We start from the raw sequence: 19092 nt of genomic DNA on the forward strand, positions 1-19092 counted from the left end.
TGAGCCATGCCTGATTTGATGACTTTTTGTTTTTGCTGAAGTTGTTAAGTGAATCACTGCACTTATTAAGGAAATCCAGCTTCCTCCATTGTCTTCGCTTGACAGGAGCCCCGGGAAGGTTATAAATGTTGATCACATGACCCAGGGACATTACAACCATCAAAATACATGTCAATTGGCAAGCACTCAAATTTTGATCATATGACTGCAGGGATGATGTGTCAGTCATAAGTGTGAGGACCATTTGTAAGACTTTTTAAAGCACCAATGTAGCTTCAGAAGGTCATTAAGTATTGGTTGTGAGGAATACCTGTGTGATGAAATCCTGGAGAGAAAGGTTTGAATTGTATGTATAACTGACACGAGGAAGATTAAAAGCCATTTCTTTTATTTTTGCATGTGTGTGCGTGTGTGTGTGTGTCTGTCTGTCTGCATCTGTCTGTCTGTCTTTCTGCATCTGTCTGTGTCCCTACATGTAATTTTTCTTTTCTTTTCTTTTTCTATCTTCTTTTCTGTTTTTTTTCTTTTTCACATTTTTTCACTGTACCTTTTTAATGTATTTCTTGTTACCTATGTAAATTAGTTTAATAAAAAAAATTTTTTTTAAAAAAAGGAGAGATCAACTATGACAGCAGGCAAGACACAAATGTCCACTTTCATTTACTCCTTTGAGTAAAAGCTTCCATTTCAGGGGTGACGTTTTGCTCATTCGCCTTTTTACGCTTGAGGTGTAAAAACACGGATCCCAGAATGATACCTAAACAAACAAACAAACAGGAAAACACATTTGAATGTTATTCAACCCAATTTTTCTCAACTAGAACCCTCTAGATCTGTGATGGCGAACCTATGGCACGCATGACAGAGGTGGCATGCAGAGCCCTCTGTGTGGGCACACGCACTGTTGCCAGATGCTCTTCCAGGCTCCATCATGTGCATGGGTGCCACACAGCTGGTCCATTGTGCAGGAACACTGGCCAGCTGCTCTCTTCTGGGTCACGGCCAGGGGTGGGTTCCTGCCAGTTCTAACCTCTGCTATAGAAGAGGTTCCACAAATCTACAGTGCCGTTTATAACCGGTTCCAGCTCCCTCCCCCCCCCCGCCGCCGCCTGTCTGCACATCATCAAGATGAAGAGTGAGAGGAGGAATTCTGGGAGTTGAAGTTCACAAGTCTTAAAGCTGTCAAGTTTGAACACCCCTGGGGTTTTTTTTCTAAACAGTTAGGGGTGCAAGGGTCTTGTAACTTGAAGGCTTTAAGACTTGCATGCTTCAAATGCCAGAGTTTCTGAGCCAACATTTTGATTGCTAAGCAAGAGCGTTGTTAAGTGAGTTTCACAACATATTACAAGTTGGCCATGCCCACCCAGTCACATGGCCGGCAAGCCACTCCCACCTGGTCACATGGCCAGCAAGCCACTCCCAAAAAGCAGGTCACGCCTATAGAAGAGAGTCTAAAAATTTTTTAAATCCACCACTGGTCACAGCACACACATGTGCAGCACCTGGCCAACTGGTCTTCATGCATGCACCCACTGCAACCCAGAAGAGAACAGCTAGCTGGTGTGCATGCATGTGATGGAACCCGAAAGAGCAACTGGCCGCCACGCATATGCACACTGGCCAGCTCCTCTCTTCTGGGTTCTGCCGCTCTGGCCTGCCTGCATACGCATGTGCTCACGCCACACTCCAGTTTCAGCACTCGGTGTCGAAAAGGTTAATCATCACTGCTCTAGTTGCATCCTGCCTTTTCTCCTGATAGTTTAGTTTATGGCCTGTGCTGGCTGGGGATCATGGGTCTTGTCACCTAAGACATCTAAGAGGTGCTAGGTCCAGGAAAGCTGCTTTACGCAAAACCATACTTTGCAACCATGCCACAATCAAAATATTATTTCCACAGCGCTTATACTGTATGTGCTTACTCAATTAAAATCTCATTGTGTTCAACAGAGCTTATTCTCCATTAAGTGGGTCCCAAAATAACCTTAACAATTGTCAGAGCTACACAGATTTCAGGAAGGCACCTTTAATACCAGTCTGGGACTAAATACAAAATCTTGGAAATGGTAGGAGGAATGTCTCACTCCTGGTTCATTAAGACAGAGTCTGTGAATGATTCAGAGCATTTCTTCCTAAATTTCTTGTAACTTGAGCTGAGTTTATGAGATACACTGCCCATAAACCTGCCTTCTCTTTCCTGTGTTTTTCTGTCTAGTCTTCTTCCTTTCTCTTCCTCCAATTTCTCATAACAATGCAATCTTATTGTTTGTGTGTGCTGCTGCACACTGCTGTGAGCCAGCAGTGTACAGCAGCTGCCAAAAAAGCCAACACAGTTCTAGGCTACATAAACAGGGGGTTAGAATCAAGATCACATGAAGTGTTAATACCACTTTATAATTCATTGGGAAGGCCACATTTGGAATACTGCATTCAGTTTTGGTCGCCACAATGTAAAAAAGATGTGGAGACTCTAGAAAGAGTGCAGAGAAGAGCAACAAAGATGATTAGGGGACTGGAGACTAAAACATATGAAGAACAGTTGCAGGAACTGGGTATGCCTAGTTTAATGAAAAGAAGGACTAGGGGAGACGTGATAGCAGTGTCCCAATATCTCAGGGGTTGCCACAAAGAAGAGAGAGTCAAACTATTCTCCAAGGCACCTGAGGGTAGAACAAGAAGCAATTGGTGGAAACTAATCAAGGAGAGAAGCAACTTAGAACTAAGGAGAAATTTCCTGACAGGTAGAACAATTAATCAGTGGAACAAATTGCCTCCAGAAGTTGTGAATGCTGGAAGTCTTTAAGAAGATGTTGGATAGCCACTTGTCTGAAATGGTATAGGATTTCCTGCCTAGGCAGGGGGTTGGACTAGAAGACCTCCAAGGTCTCTTCCAAATCTGCTATTGTATTGTATTGTATTGTATTGTATTGTATTGTATTATTAACAATCACATAGGATTAATCTAAATGATATCAATGAGTGTTGTCTCCTAAGTATCATATATTAAATGTACTATAATATGGTCTTAAATCAGGGTTTGAATGGGTTCATATATTGCCTAAGTACATTGTATTCTCCAGACAAAGCTCAGAATCTTTTATATGGTTATTTTCGTAACCATATGAAGTCAACTCTCAATGATCAGTTTAATGCTTCCGAATATAGTGGTGTGTTTCTCTGTTTTTAGAAAATTAATTACAACTAGGTAATTTTATTTTATTGTTCTTAATTTAAACATGAACCTAGTTAGGAGGCAGTCAAACTTGAAAAGCTAAGCAGAATCAAACCTGATCAGTAAGAAAACTACAGCATAACATCTTCTTCACCAAAGTTGCAAGGGCCTAGTGGGCCTGGAACTGTCCTCATACAAACACAATTGTGTTCTACAACTGAGCAGTAATCCTTCCATGGAAATCAGCATCTGTCATTTTTTTCTACAACCAGCACAACTGTGAAGGCCATTTTGGAGGCCCAAATTACTAGTATCATTTCATCAGTGTAACCATTTCTTCCATGAATGGCAGCTTACACTAGTAATTACCTAGTAAAGTATTTGCCAAACACTTCCCAGGAGTCCAGAACTTATGCAGACCTTATGATAGTGGCTAAAGGACAATGTCATGCAAACATCCACCACGACAGATGTACTATAGCAGTCATGGCTAATCTTTTAGACACCGAGTGCCCAAACTGCGCACCCATGCCCCAACTGAAAGGTGCGCACGCATGCACGGACATACGGACATGCGTGCATGCGCAGCAGAGATCCAAAAATCAACTGGCTGGCAGGAGGCAGGGCATCCCAACACCGGCAGTGCGGCAAGAGGTAAGATCTTTTTCCTTCGTGAGCTTTTGTTTTGTCGTTTTTAGGGAAACAGAAGCTCACAAAAGAAATGTCACGGAGATCTGACCTTGAACGACGATGCACATACCAGCAGAGAGGGCTGTATGCCACCACTGGCAAGCCTGCCATAGATTCGCCATCACAGCACTATAATGTTGTGCCAGATTTACCCAGATTTGTACCATAGATAAGATAAGAGGAAATAGAAATTGCCAGAAATAGCTAACGTTCTTTTGGGTGATTTCCTAAAGACACCACATATTCTCGGATGACTTGGGATCTTGGGTGCTTTTCCTGGTGACTTCCCATGACTCTGAATCCCTGACTCAGCAAATACCTGAGGCAAGGAGATCCTTCTGCACGAATACTGTGTCATCAGGGTCAACAATACTAGCGCTGTGTTCTGGAATTGCAGTTATTTTATCTGCATTTCTCGATTGGCTAAGAGCCAAACTGTGAATCATTTACCCAGCACAATAACTGCAGGGTTGAGGAAAGTGAAAATATATCTCTTTATTTATGATAAAAAATAAGGGTCTCTCTGTTAGCAAAGAGCTGGGGGAAACAGTGAGCAGGACTGCCATTCTATTTTTATGCCTCAGGACATAGGAAATTCAAAACAGAAATAAAATGGTTGGTTACAAATTTCTTATCGATACAGCATGTGTGTAAGTGATGCAGTTCAGCATGGTAAGTACATGTGGCCATCGTGCTGTTCAGGTGTTCTTAGGTAAAGGTAAAGGTTCCACTCACACATATGTGCTAGTCGTTCCCGACTCTAGGGGGCGATGCTCATCTCTGTTTCAAACCTGAAGAGTCAGTACTGTCCAAAGATGTCTCCGTGGTCATGTGTTCAGCATGACTAAATGCCGAAGGGGCACGGAACGCTGTTACCTTCCCACCAAAGGTGGTTCCTATTTTTTCTACTTGCATTTTTACATGCTTTCGAACAGCTAGGTTGGTAGAAGCTGGGACAAGTAACAGGAGCTCTCTCCATTACACTGTGCTAGGGATTCAAACCACTGAACTGCTGACCTTTCTGGTCAACAAGCTAGCATTTTAGCTACTGAGCCACTGCGTCCCATGTTCTTAGCATGACCCATATACCATATAGACCTCTGCTTGTCCCTCAACGCAAGATGCAGCAAGCTTTTAGGTACTGTCCTAACCACATCCTCTGCATCTAACTATGGTTTCTCTTTAGGGTCTGCTTTCAGCCTTCCTTGCCAAGTGAGTAAATCTTGTTCTGACCTAACTACGCTGCTGGCAGCTTCCTGTTCTGAGTTCCTACGCAGACAAGACAAAACCAGATTGAAAAAAAATGAAAAGAATATTTTCCTTTTTCAAATGAAGTGCTTTCAAGATTGGGGTCTCGGGCCCTCAAGCTCATTGCTTTTGCTTATTTCTTGTAACTCTTGATGATTTCAAGAGTTCCTGGCCAAGAAATAGAAATAAAATGAGTCTATGGTCGTTCTTGCTTTCAGACATGGAATTGGCAACTGGATCTACCACTCAGGCAAATATTAAAATAGGCCTGTTTTATGTAATTCATGAATTATAAATATTTTTCCTCTAAAAATCCAAATCTTGGCTAACTCAATCTATTTTCACAAGTTCTATCTGTATAAAACATATCTATAGTCTAAATATTATTATTTTTTATTCATATATTGAAAGGGCAAATTCTTTAATAGCGCCATCAGTTTTTAAGTGTTTTCAAATTCCCCAAGAATTCTCATTTCATCTCCAGGAAAGGGACAAAGTACAGTGTATCCTACTATTATCAAACTGTCTTGCTCAGGCTAAACACAATAACTATTATCCAACTGTAGAAAGTTGGCACTTGGAGAATAAATTAATAGAGTCAAGATGAAACATTTAGACATCTACAGATATAAGCAAGATGTTACAATACAGAATAACAGAGTTGGAAAGACCCTATATTATTCTGCACAAATGGCTGTCCAATCTCTCCTTATTGCCTACCTAGTGTTATATATTGTCCAGAAAATGCTATATTATTTTGCAAACTTTGTATTGCAGTGGTGTTAGATACTGGTATCTACTACAGTGGTTTCCACCAAGGTCCTCTGTTCCAGCGGGAACAGAGGTTTAATCCTATTGGTTGACAGCTCCCTATAAAAGGGCTGCTGTCAGACTCAACCTTCACTGGATTGTTCTTACTTGTTGTACTTTAATAAAGAGCTGTTGTTGCCTTTAGCCTTGTGTGCCTTTCCATTACCCAATCTAACAAGTAATATCAGTTTCTTCTATAGAAAAGAATACAGGTAGTCCTCAACTTACAAGAGTTCATTTAGTGACTGTTCAAAGTCACAACATCACCAGTGGTGGGTTGCTAATTTTTTTACTACCCCTTCAGGTGTGGTCCCATGCGTGCTTGTCTGTGTGATACTTCTGCACATGCACAGAAGCATCTGGATGGGTGGGCGGAGCCTCCCGCCACTGCTACTTCCGGTTCGCCCGATCCGGGCCGAATCGGGAGCAACCCACCTCTGTTTTTCATAGTTATGATTTTTCCAGCATCCCGATGATCATGTGATCAAAATTCAGATGCTTGGCAACTGTTTCATATTTAAAACCGTTGCTGTGTCCCAAGATCATGTGATCCCCTTTTACGACTTTCTGTCAAGCAAAGGCAATGGGGAAGAGAGATTCACTTAACAACTGGGTTACTAACTTATCAACTGCAGTTCTTCACCCAACAACTGTGGCAAAAAAGATCATAAAATGAAGGAAAGCTCACTTAACTGTTTCAATTAATAACATAAATGTTGGGCTTAATTATGGTCATAAGTTAAGGACTACCTGTATATGAATCTCAGGGCTAAAAAGTGAAGTTCTTGTGCTCTCTGAGTCTGGTTGTTTGCTCGCAGATGTTTCACTACCATCTAGGAAATATCATCCGTTGATGTTACCTACCATCAAACGGAGGATGTTACCTAAATGAGTAATGAAACATCTGCTAGCAAACAATCAAGAGAGCACCAAGAATTCCATATCAGCTTTTGCCACTTTATTGCTCTCTTATTCCTCCCGCAATTATCATTGCCATTGCATGAAACAAAACAATGGATGGAAACAATGGGTGGAAACTCTAGTGTAGCTTCTAGTAATCAGACCTAATAACAACCATATGATTAAAACATATGAAGAACAGTTGCTGGAATTGGGTGTGTGATGTATGTCTAGTTTGATGAAAAGAGATGACTTGATAGCAATGTTCCAATATCTCAGGGGTTGTCACAAAGAAGAGGGAGTCAAGCTAGTCTTCAAAGCACCTCAAGGCAGGACAAGAAGCAATGGGTAGAAACTAATCCAGGAGAGAAGCAATTTAGAACTAAGGAGAAATTTCCTGACAGTTAGAACAATTAATTAGTGGAACTGCTTGCCTCCAGAAGTTGTGAATGCCCCAACACTGGAAGTCTTTAAGAAGATGTTGGATACCCATTTGTCTGAAATGATATAGGGTTTCTTGCCTAAACAGGGGGTTGGAATAGAAGACCATCAAGGTCCCTTCCAACTCTATTATTCTATTTTATTCTATTCTATATAAGCCCCATAGACATTAACTCATCTCTTGAGAGGTATATCAATTAATAATATAGGGTTTCCTGCATGAGCAGGGGTTGGAGTAGAAGACCTCCAAGGTCCCTTCCAGCTCTTTTAATCCATATTCTGTATTTAATACAAACACTTACCTATAACTAGCAGAACACCAACAAGTATGCCAATTGTTGCTCCTACTGTTGGCGATGCATTTGGATTGTTGATTTCCACATAACACCTGTCACTGACACATCTGCACACATTCACTATAATAAAAAACATCCATCCATTATAAGACAAACTCTAGCACAGTGTTTCTCAACCTTGGCAACTTGAAGATGTCCGGACTTTAACTCCCAGAATTCCCCAGCCAGCGAATGCTGGCTGGGGAATTCTGGGAGTTGAAGTCCGGACATCTTCAAGTTGCCAAGGTTGAGAAACACTGCTCTAGCATGTGCCATAATAAAAAGACAATTTTGAAAGCATAATGAGTAACATTTTCGCTGTATACCTTTCAGAGTGACAACATCTTTCATTGGTGGCCTTCCATTGTCATTAATTCTCACAAGTACATCATAGACATTTTGTTCAAGTTTCAAGTTCTTTGGGGTAATGCTACCATGTTTGCCTGGCAAAACAAATAGGATGATGATATTGTGATTATTATAATGCTCATAATAACTAGCAAAAATTAAATAATTTAATTTAAAGAATTAAAGAATTAAAAGGTCTTCATTTTCTGGTCACATCCAAACAAATATCAAATCTTCACTGGCTCACTGAGTACAATATGGCTGAATTCAGCACTCATTTAGTTATTTTTATATATAAAGATTTGTAGCCTATTGGAAGTCTATTAATCTTCCAATGCATATTTTTTACCCACATAAGTTTACAACGTTTACATTTAGTACAATTGTTAAGTGTTTAAGAGAAAAGATAGAAAAAGAAATACAATATCAAAACATTGACAAAAACAATGACAAAAATATTTAGTAATATTTAATAAATATTATCAAACTAGTGGAAGCAGGACATTGTAACTTCTAAAATTGATGTTGCCTATGGAGAGAATACCTTCTAAAAAAAACCTCAAAGGCTGTTACCGGTAGATGCAATACCAATAGAGAGGATGTTAACCAGGCTTCCAAAGGTAATTCCACAGTTTAATAGCAGCTAATGAAAAGAACTCATCTTTTCTCTTGTCTCAATTAAACATACATCTGCTAGGTTGAGAGAGAAGGGAGTAGCTGGCAAGTCTTAGGAAACAGGCAGAAAAGCGTTAAACTTTTGGGCTGGCCAAGTCAGAAATTGCCATTTATCTATCTATCATCTATCTATCTATCTATCTATCTATCTATCTATCTATCTATCTATCTATCTATCTATCTAGCTAGCTAGCTATCTAGCTATCTAGCTATCTAGCTATCTATCTATATCTATCATCTATCTATTATCTCTATCCCTCAATCTCTCTATCATCTCTCTATCATCTATCTCTCTATCTATCTATCATCTATCTCTCTATCATCTATCATCTCTCTCTCTTTATCTATCTATCTATCTATCTATATCTATCTATCTATCTATCTATCTATCTAGATAGATAGATAGATAGATATACATATATATATATATATATATAATCTATCTATCATCTCTCTATCTCTCTATCATCTCTCTCTCTATCTCTCTCTATCATCTCTCTCTATCTATCTATCATCTATCTATCTCTATCATGTCTCTCTCTCTATCTCTCTATCATCTCTCTCTATCTATCTATCATCTCTCTATCATCTATCTCTCTATCATCTCTACCTATCTCTATCTTTCTATCTATCTCTCTATCTATCTCTCTATCTATCATCTCTCTATCTCTCTATCATCTATCTATCTCTCTATCATCTCTCTCTCTATCTCTCTCTATCATCTATCATCTATCTATCTATCTATCTATCTATCATCTATCTATCTCTCTATCATCTCTATCTATCATCTATCTATCTATTTATCTATCTATCTATCTATCATTATATCTATCATCTATCTATCTATCATCTATCTATCTATCTATCATCTCTCTATCATCTATCTATCTATCTATCTATCTATCTATCTATCTATCTAACTATCATATATCTATCTATCATCTATCTCTCTGTTTATCTATCTATATCTATATCTATATCTATATCTATATCTATATCTATATCTATATCTATATCTATATCTATATCTATATCTATATCTATATCTATATCTATATCTATATCTATATCTATATCTATATCTATATCTATATCTATATATCTATATATCTATCTATCTATATAATCTATCTATCATCTCTATCTCTATCCCTCAATCTCTCTATCCCTCAATCTCTCTATCATCGATCTATCTCTCTATCATCGATCTATCTCTCTATCATGTCTCTCTATCTCTCTATCATCTCTCTCTATCTCTCTATCTATCATCTATCTATCTATCATCTATATCATCTCTATCTATCTCTCTATCTATCTCTCTATCTATCTATCTATCTCTCTATCATCTATCTATCATCTCTCTATCTCTCTATCATCTCTCTATCTCTGTATCATCTCTCTCTCTATCTCTCTCTCTATCATCTATCTCTCTCTATCACTCTATCATCTATCTATCTATCTATCTATCTATCTATCTGTCTATCATCTCTCTATCATCTCTCTCTCTATCTCTCTACCTATCTATCTACCTATCATCTATCTATCTATCTATTATATATCTATCTATCTATCATCTATCTCTCTATCATCTCTTTCTCTCTCTCTCTCTCTATCTATCTATCTATCTACCTATCATCTCTATATCTCTCTATCTATCATCTATCTATCATGAAGGACTTTAAAGGTGATTACCGACACCTTGAATTGCACAGGGAAGCAAAGCAGCAGCCAGTGCAGCTCACAGAGCAGGGGTGTTACATGGGCCGACTTTGAACCCCCAAGAACTGCTTGCACTGCCACATTCTGCACCAGGTGTAGGTTCCAAATGCTCTTTGTGGATAGTCCCATGTTACAATCATCCAAACGTGAGATGACTGGGGCCCAAATATCTGAGCCTCAGTCTACAATCTTTCTTGCCACACTAGTTAAGTGAATCACTGCTGGCTTTCCCATTGACTTTGCTTGCCAGAAGGTCGCAAAAGGGAATCGCATCATCCCAGGATACTGCAATCGTCATAAATACATGTCAGTTGCCAAGTATCCAAATTTTGATCGCATGAACATGAGGAAACTGCAATGGTTGATGCTGTAACTTTGAACAGTCACTAAATGAGCTGTTGTAAGTCTAGGACAGTGGTGGGTTACGACCGGTACGCCCTGGTATGGGTGTACCGGTGCCTGCCGGGAACACCAGGTACCGTTCCGGTACAGTGCTCCGGAGGACTCACCAGCCTGCGCTCCTTACCCTTATTTGAGGTTTATACGGAACATATGGCGCCTGAGCAATGCTCCACCGAGCAGCTGGAGCGTCGTGGGCGGTAAGTACACATACACATGTTGTGCGTATGTGCATGCGTGCTGCACGCATTCATGTGGTGGATGCCAGCCCCATTGCACCGTACCAGTTGCAATGGGATCCGGAACCAACCACTGGTCTAGGACTACCTGTGTAACAGATGTAGGTGTCACTCTGGGCAGTTCGGATCTTATCAGAAATGGCCCAATTTAAGTGGGCAAAAGATGTTTTGGCTTTAGCAGTAATCTCAGTTTTCAGACACGAAGCACAAATTCCTAACCTGATTCTTTAAGAGGACTATCCTAAGACAGTAAGAGATGCACTCACATACGTAAAAACCATAAGAAATAAATGTGCTCATTCAACTAGAAGAAAGTAAAAAGTAATTCAAATGTATCCTAAAACAAAGGAGATAAGAAATTCTAAATGAAGATTGTCTCCAGCTTAAAAGGACCATGGTGGCACAGTGGATAGAATGCAGTATTGCAGGCTAATTCTGCTGGCTGCCAGGGGTTTGATCCTCACCGGTTCAATGTTGACTCAGCCTTCCAGTCTTTCGAGGTCGATAAAATGAGGACCCAGATTATTGGGGGCAATATGCTGACTCAGTAAACCCCTTAGAGAGGGTTGTAAAGGACTGTGAAGCAGTGTATAAATCTAAGTGCTATTAGTGTTATCACAAACATACTTACTATCCACTTTAGAAATGTTCCAGTTGTCCTTATACTCTTCAATGAGGGAATATGTGAATTTTGGAATGTCTGAATCTAAATCAGCAACTTCAAATTTTGCACTCTTGTCTCCTTGGAGTGGGTGGCACAAGGACACAATCTCGTTTACTAAATACGGAGGATTGTCATTGACATCTGTGAGATGCAGTATCAGTTGTGCAACACTGCTTTTAAGTACACCACCTGTATATTTGAATAGAGCAAGAGAATATTTTAAAACTTGTTTTGAGAAAATTATCGCTGGTTGGTAATAGAATAAAATAGAATAGAATAGCAGAGTTGGAAGGGACCTTGGAGGTGTTCTAGTCCAACCCCTTGCCTAGATAGGAAGCCCTATACCACTTCAGACAAATAGCTATCCAACATCTTCTTAAAGACTTCCAGTGTTGGGGCATTCACAACTTCTGGAGACAAGTTGTTCCACTGATTAATTGTTGTAACTGTCAAGAAATTTCTCCTAGTTCTAATTTGCTTCTCTCCTTATAGACATCCAAAAAAGAACAGAGCTAAGGGGCAGATTTCAAAATTTAGAAGTTGTTTTGTAGGCTAAAGGTAATTGCTATGATCTTTATAGAAAAACACTTCTCTCTCTCATTCTGGTACTGGAAATAATGAATACCGTAACTAATTTCTAGTTCATAATGGAGAAGAGGAGATCTGGTTTCTACAACCCCATTATTGCCAACTTGTCTTATTAAAGCTGTGAGTTACCCCATTTCAAGCTTATATGTTGCTAAAATACCTATCGAGACAAGACCAAGACTGGTGCCTACCACCTTCATCTCTTGGCATCAATGACATCCTCATGCCCTGGTAAAGACTCCCAGTAGCACACACATCTGCTGTGGACTGCCATGTTAAATATATATGTAATCTTAAAATATGTAACATAACATTCATATGAATCTAAATAATTTTAAATAGTATAACTTGCTACTCCCAGCTACTGTTGTCATATATGGAGAAAGCCAAACATAGAACTGCTAGTAAGCACCTTGGCCAAGGCCCTTTCAAACAGCCAAAGTATCCTTGGAGGATAAAGTTTTGCTTCCTTACTTTGTTCAGTTGCAACAATTTCTTCTATGTAGGTACGGTTCTGCTCATAATCCAGTAGGGCAGCTGTATATATTTGTCCACTGTCAGGATCAATTTTCAGCCAATTCTCGCGGGTTTTCTTCAGCGAGTACCTTGCAACCAGGAAAGTAAGACAAAAGAAACAAACTTAACCCCAAAGCATTGTGTTCAACAGTAGCATGCATCAAGATGTGCATTTTCTTTCCATCACTTTTAGAATCCTAACCCTGTTCATTGCCCATAAGAACAGATGAGCCATTTTTATCTGGCAAATGGTCTATCTATTTAAGCTCTCTACTTTACCCTCTTTTTTATTCTTCAAATCACTATTGAATCCTGATAACTGCCTAGACAAAGTTTTCTTGGCATGATTCCAGAGGTGGTTGCTGTTTCCTGCTTCCTAAGGCTAAGAGAGAGTGATTGACTAAAGTTATCCAGCTGGCTTTGTGCCTAAAGTGGGACTAGAATTCATGGTCTCCCAGTATCAGCAGTTCTACAGAGGAATTATGGAGTTTGTCATCTGCACCTCTATAAATGTCTGGTTTGATTCTGCAACCCAACAAGACAGACACAGACTTCAGAGGATAATCAGAACTGCAGAAAAAACAATTACTGCCAACCTGCCTTCCATTGAGGACCTGTACATTGCACAAGTCAAAAAGAGGGCCGTGAAAAAATTTACAGACATCTCACATCCTGGACATAAATTGTGCTAGCGAGCACTGCATACCAAGACAACTAGAGAAAAGAACAGTTTTTTTCCTGAACGCCATCACACTGCTAAACAAATAATTCCCTCACCACTGTCACTAAGGCTGCATTACTATTACTATTAGTCTTCTCATTGTTCCTATCACCCATCTCCTCCCACTTATGACTGCAGGACTGTAACTTTGTTGCTTCTATCCTTATGATTTATATTTATATTGATATTGTTTCCTGATTGCTTATTTGTACCCTATGACTATCATTAAGTGTTTCACCTTATGATTCTTGATAAATGTATTTTATCCTCCTTATGTACACTGAGAGCATATGCACCAAAGACAAATTCCTTGTCTGTCCAATCACACTTGGCCAATAAAGAATTCTATTCTATTCTATTCTATTCTATTCTATTCTATTCTATTCTATTCTATTCTATTCTATTCTATTCTACTCTACTCTACTCTACTCTATTCTATTCTAGCCTGGTGCTTTATTCATAACTGTGACCACTATTGCATACCAAACTATCTCTCAATCAAGCAACATGTTTGGATTCATTTGTTCAACTTTCTTATGACAGAGAATCAATTTCCCACCTTTTGTTACAAATTTTGATGTAAACAGGATAGAAGATGGGGGTACTGAAAAAAATCAAGATAAAAGCCACAACTGGGCAATCACACTCCTGCACCAAGAGACATTGCAGGAATGTGGCTATGATCTTGACTGTTTTTGATAACACTGAGTAGATATTCACATTTTCCTCAAAGCCACATCAATTCTTTATTGCAAAGAGAAGCTTCAGTGGACAAAAGTTTTCAACAGAAAAAACAAATGTTAGAAAAATTCTTCTACTATTCCAGTGAAATTCAATGAAGTATCAGGGGGAGATGTCCCGTCCCCCCCAAAAAACCTTGGGTGCAACCCAGGGGTGGGTTCCTACCAGTTCTAACCTCTTCTATAGAAGAGGTTCCACAAATCTACAGTGCTGTTTAGAACCACTTCCAGCTCCCTCCCCCGCCCGTCTGCACAACATCAAGATGAAGAGCAAGAGGAGGAATTCTGGGAGTTGAAGTCCACAAGTCTTAAAGCTGTCAAGTTTGAACACCCCTGGGTTTTTTTTTCTAAAGGGTTAGAGGTGCAAGGGTCTTGTAACTTGACAGCTTTAAGACTTGCATGCTTCAAATGCCAGAGTTTCTGAGCCAACCTTTTGGTTGCAAAGCAAGAGCGTTGTTAAGTGAGTTTCACCACATTTTATAAGTTGGCCACGCCCATCCAGTCACATGGCTGACAAGCCACTCCCACCCAGTCACATGGTGAGCAAGCCACTCCCACAATGCAGGCCACATCTACAGAAGAGGTTCTAAAATTTTTTGAAACCCACCATTGGTGCAACCCCTATTCAGAGTTCTTTCAAACATAATACATTTTTAACGTGGAGGAGATCTAACATGGCATTTAATCATATGTAGTATATTTAATTAATATAGTTATAGGGTTTTTGAATTAGATTTGTATATGTTATACTGCTGAATTAAATATAAAGCCACTTTTTTTCCTGTCCCACCACTCAAAAGTCAAGCCATAAGTATGAAAAAATGTATGTTCTCTAAATTCATATACACCTACATGTTTATACATGTAGCTCTATGCTGGGTTTCTAATCTGGATTACGCCCTTTCTACCTACAGAAACTGACATTTTTATAATATACTTAGGTAATTCAGGGGTTACTTTTGCACATGCTAAATTTGGTTCTTTTTAATCCTCAGTGGAGTGCATGCAGTCAAGTTAAACAGGCTATGCAAATACAATATGACATTTTAGGAGGTTCTTTCAAGGCAAGAAAGCAGGAGAATCTTCTGGATTGGATTCAGCAATGCAATTAATACAACTCTCATTTCCCCCACCCCACCCCAAAATAGATTTTTGCCTTTACTTTATTGTGTATCCTTCTGGGTCAAAAGCTTTTACGGTTGTCACATTGGTACCAATGGTCACATTTTCATATAGCGCAACTATGTAGCTGGGACGGAGGAAAACTGGCGGTTCTTCCACATCAGTAACATGAATCCGTAAGAAAGTAGATGAATTTGAAGTGTACTTTATTCCAGCCACGAGAGGTTCGGGATTAGTAGCATTGATTGTAAGGTTATACACTGAATTTGTTTCAAAATCAAGATCCTACAAAAGCAAAGGAGAAACGGGGATAAAAATCTACCACGAACTTACACCACACTATATTCTCGAAATATATTTATAGCAGAGTTCCCCAACTTCCTATCCTCCAGGAAGGATTCTGCGACACTAGAACTTTTCATCATCTGTAGCCAGGCCAACTCAAAGTAGACCCAAAGTAGACCCTGAACTAAACCCCCACTAGTTCACTAATCTGAGGGTAAGCTCAAATAAGGCTTTTCCCTCTTTGCAGCAATTGAAACTGCACAATTCAGATACCCTGAATGATCATTGCTTGTTTACAACAAAACAGATCAAATGCATCTCAAATAGTTTTAAGGTCAGAATGCTATAGGGCCAACCATCTATTTATTTGCTTGCTTGTTTTTACTGGCAACCATTCTGTTTGGTTAGACATTGCCAGAAGAGAGGTCAGGTTTTTAGAAAGATTAATTCCATTTTCTGCAACCTAGGTTACATTTGTCAGTTTTTCGGCTATCTGCCTAGTTGTGGGAAGTGCCTGATATTGAGGTGAACAAGAGGCACTTTCTCAGGTCTGTACTGTCTGTGGCCATGATGGCGAAACTATGGCAAGTGTGCCACAGGTGGCACACAGAGCCCTCTCTGCGGGCACGCGAGCTGTCACCCAGCTCAAACCCCATGTGCGTCTGCATGCGCCTCCCACCAGCCAGCTGGTTTTGGGTCTCTACTGTGCATGTGAAGGGGGCTGGGGAGCATGTGGGAGGTGTGTGGACATGCACGGGGGTGGATGGACCCCACGCTTGCATGCACTGGGGTCGTGTGCATGGGTAAGGGTGCAGGGGGGAGTAGGGGGGTACGGCATGGCCTATGGCCTGTTTTTGCTCTCAGAATGCTGTAGGGAGGCCTGCTAGGCCGAAAATGGGGCATGGGAAGTTGCCACATGCACATGTGTGACGGCAGAGGGAGCTTAGGGGATCATGTGTGCATGTGCAGGGTGGGGGAGCGCAAGAGATCGCACTCACATGCACAGGGGGTGGGATGCGTACATTGATGGGTGCAGATGCATGCACGCTTTCAGCACACGACAACAAAAAGGTTAGCCATCACTGATCTTGGGGATGAAGCTTTGATTGACTGAGTTTTTGAGTTTTCTCTTTAGTTTCCTCAAGGGAGCACGTGGCATCTCCATGTTTTCTCGGTATTCCAAGACAATAAGATAATATGGCTGTTTTTTAATCTTTACCACAAGTAAAATGTTTATTACATGACTGCCTTCAAAATGGAGGAACTAGGAAGAAGAAACTGATTTATTGGGTAGACTTCTAAGTGTATTGTTTTAACTATTTTCCAAAATTCTGCAACTTCAGGTTTGGTAAGTGTGAAACCATTCATTGTGTCATTTAGCATTTTGGCCTTAAAACTCACAAGATCTCAAAGGAAAATAGAATCTCATAAGATTTTAATCTCTTGCAAAATTGCAACTATATAAAAACATTTTCCTCCAATTTTCTTAAATTTGGAGGTTTTCTTAAATTTGGAGACATCCTATTGCTATTTGCTAATTAATGTAGCATTGTTCTTAGTCATTTCACTGCCTTGCCTTGAGGAAATGTTAATTAAATCTATGTAATATAACAATAAATGAAATGGCATTCATTCACCTTGTTAATTATAATAGCTCCTTTATTTGTATCTGGATCAGTCAGTATTGTAAAACTATTATTTGGGTCACCCTTTGTGATGGTGTAAATAATCTGAGAACTTCCAGTGCCTACTTCATCAGCATCCGTGGCTTTTATTTCAACTATACGATATCCTTTTTTCTGATCTTCTGCAACAATCACAGTGCCATACTAGAATGAAAAGAAAAATAAATATAAAACAATAGAACAGAAAAGGAGAAATAACGTTTCTAAAAAGAATTAGCTATTTTGAAGAGAACTTCATGATGTAATAACTTGAAATCATAATTTGCTGTTGCACAACATTCTAAAACCATCTCCAGACAGCCTCATTGCCTTGGTGGATAATGCTCCACTAAACATCTCCTCAGCCTGGTTTTTTAAAGTTCTCCATCCTGAAAATGGTATTTTCCCTCTTATTCAAGCTCAAGATCTTCCATCAGGACAACTCATGACACACGGAGAAGAAAACTTTAGGTGACTTTAGGTTAGAGTTTACTGTTTGGCTCCAGTTGATTTAGCAAATGTGCTGTAGTAACCTCTTCCATCTAACCTCACAGTTCAGGATCTCTTCTATGATTCTCATTTAGATGCCAGGGGGCCTGGAATTGTGGCTCCTACATCTACCTTTATTTTTTTTATTGTGACCTAACAAAGGTAAAGGTAAAGGTTCCCCTCACACATATGTGCTAGTTGTTCCCGACTCTAAGCGGTGGGGCTCATATCCGTTTCAAGAGCCAGCACTGTCCAAAGACATCTCTGTGATCATGTTGCCGGCATGACTAAATGCCGAAGGCGCACAGAACGCTGTTACCTTCCCAGCAAAGGTGGGTCCCTATTTTTCTACTTGTATTTTTACATGCTTTCGAACTGCTAGGTTGGCAGAAGCTGGGACAATTAACGTGAGTTCACTCCATTATGCAGCACTAAGGATTCAAGCCACTGAACTGCCGACCTTTCTTTTTTTATTGTTTTTTTTTTAAACTAAGGATTCAAGCCACTGAACTGCCGACCTTTCTTTTTTTATTGTTTTTTTTAAAATTTTCAAAACAAACACAACACATAAAATCTTCCTTCTTTACATACTGTAGGAAGTGTATCAGTTGGTTACAAAAGGCTTTCGTGCATCTCTTCCACAGTCATCAAGCATAATTCATATTAACTCAAGTATTTTAACTCAGATATTTATACATGTTATCCTTATCATACCTCCATTTTTATTTGACTATAATTGTTTAAACTTCCTTCATCATAAAATATACCAAGATTTAATACATAACCACATACTGGCATTTCATTTAATATTTCTAAAATCCTCCAATAACTCTGAATTCTTATGTCCTATTCTAGCTAAACATCCATAATATTTAATAACAAACTTTTCTAATCCTCCTTTCCAAATCACTATTTGCAATTTTCATCCAGTTTCCTTATGTTGTACCCAATACATATATATAGGTTGTCATCATTATCCCTGCTTTATTTGACTATATCTTGCATCATAACATTTCCCCCCTAATAATCAAAACTTAACTGTATCTAACTTAGTTCTTTTTTATTAACCTTTGTACATAATCCAAAAGGATTTCTAAACTTACTTTTATGGGTACAATTCAATATTCATAACCAATTATTACTTATCATAACACTATACATTGTATACATTATTATCATTATCAATTATTTATTTAACTATCTATTATCACTAAATTTCACTAAGTTTAACTAGTATTAAGTTATATTCTTCCATCTATCAACCTGTATCTTTTCAATAACAAAACAATTTCATATCTTCTGCCATTTGTGGTACCAATCCTCTAATCAT

General features: G+C 39.2%; 1 protein-coding gene across 1 annotated transcript in view; it reads right to left on the reverse strand.

The window, feature by feature from the left end:
* Nucleotides 1-555: 555 nt before the first annotated feature.
* The window catches only part of CDH17 (cadherin 17), a 38321-nt gene continuing 19784 nt past the window's right edge, over nt 556-19092 (reverse strand). The window contains exons 11-17 of the mRNA XM_032222285.1: nt 17247-17438; nt 15365-15609; nt 12700-12830; nt 11605-11826; nt 7920-8036; nt 7561-7674; nt 556-757 (exon numbers count right to left, since the gene is read on the reverse strand). Of these exons, the coding sequence (XP_032078176.1) occupies nt 657-757; nt 7561-7674; nt 7920-8036; nt 11605-11826; nt 12700-12830; nt 15365-15609; nt 17247-17438 (1122 nt within the window). The 3' untranslated portion in view covers nt 556-656. The remainder of the gene's footprint in view (nt 758-7560; nt 7675-7919; nt 8037-11604; nt 11827-12699; nt 12831-15364; nt 15610-17246; nt 17439-19092) is intronic.

Source organism: Thamnophis elegans, chromosome 8, assembly GCF_009769535.1.
Source record: "Thamnophis elegans isolate rThaEle1 chromosome 8, rThaEle1.pri, whole genome shotgun sequence".
In the NCBI taxonomy this organism is placed as follows: Eukaryota; Metazoa; Chordata; class Lepidosauria; order Squamata; family Colubridae; genus Thamnophis; species Thamnophis elegans.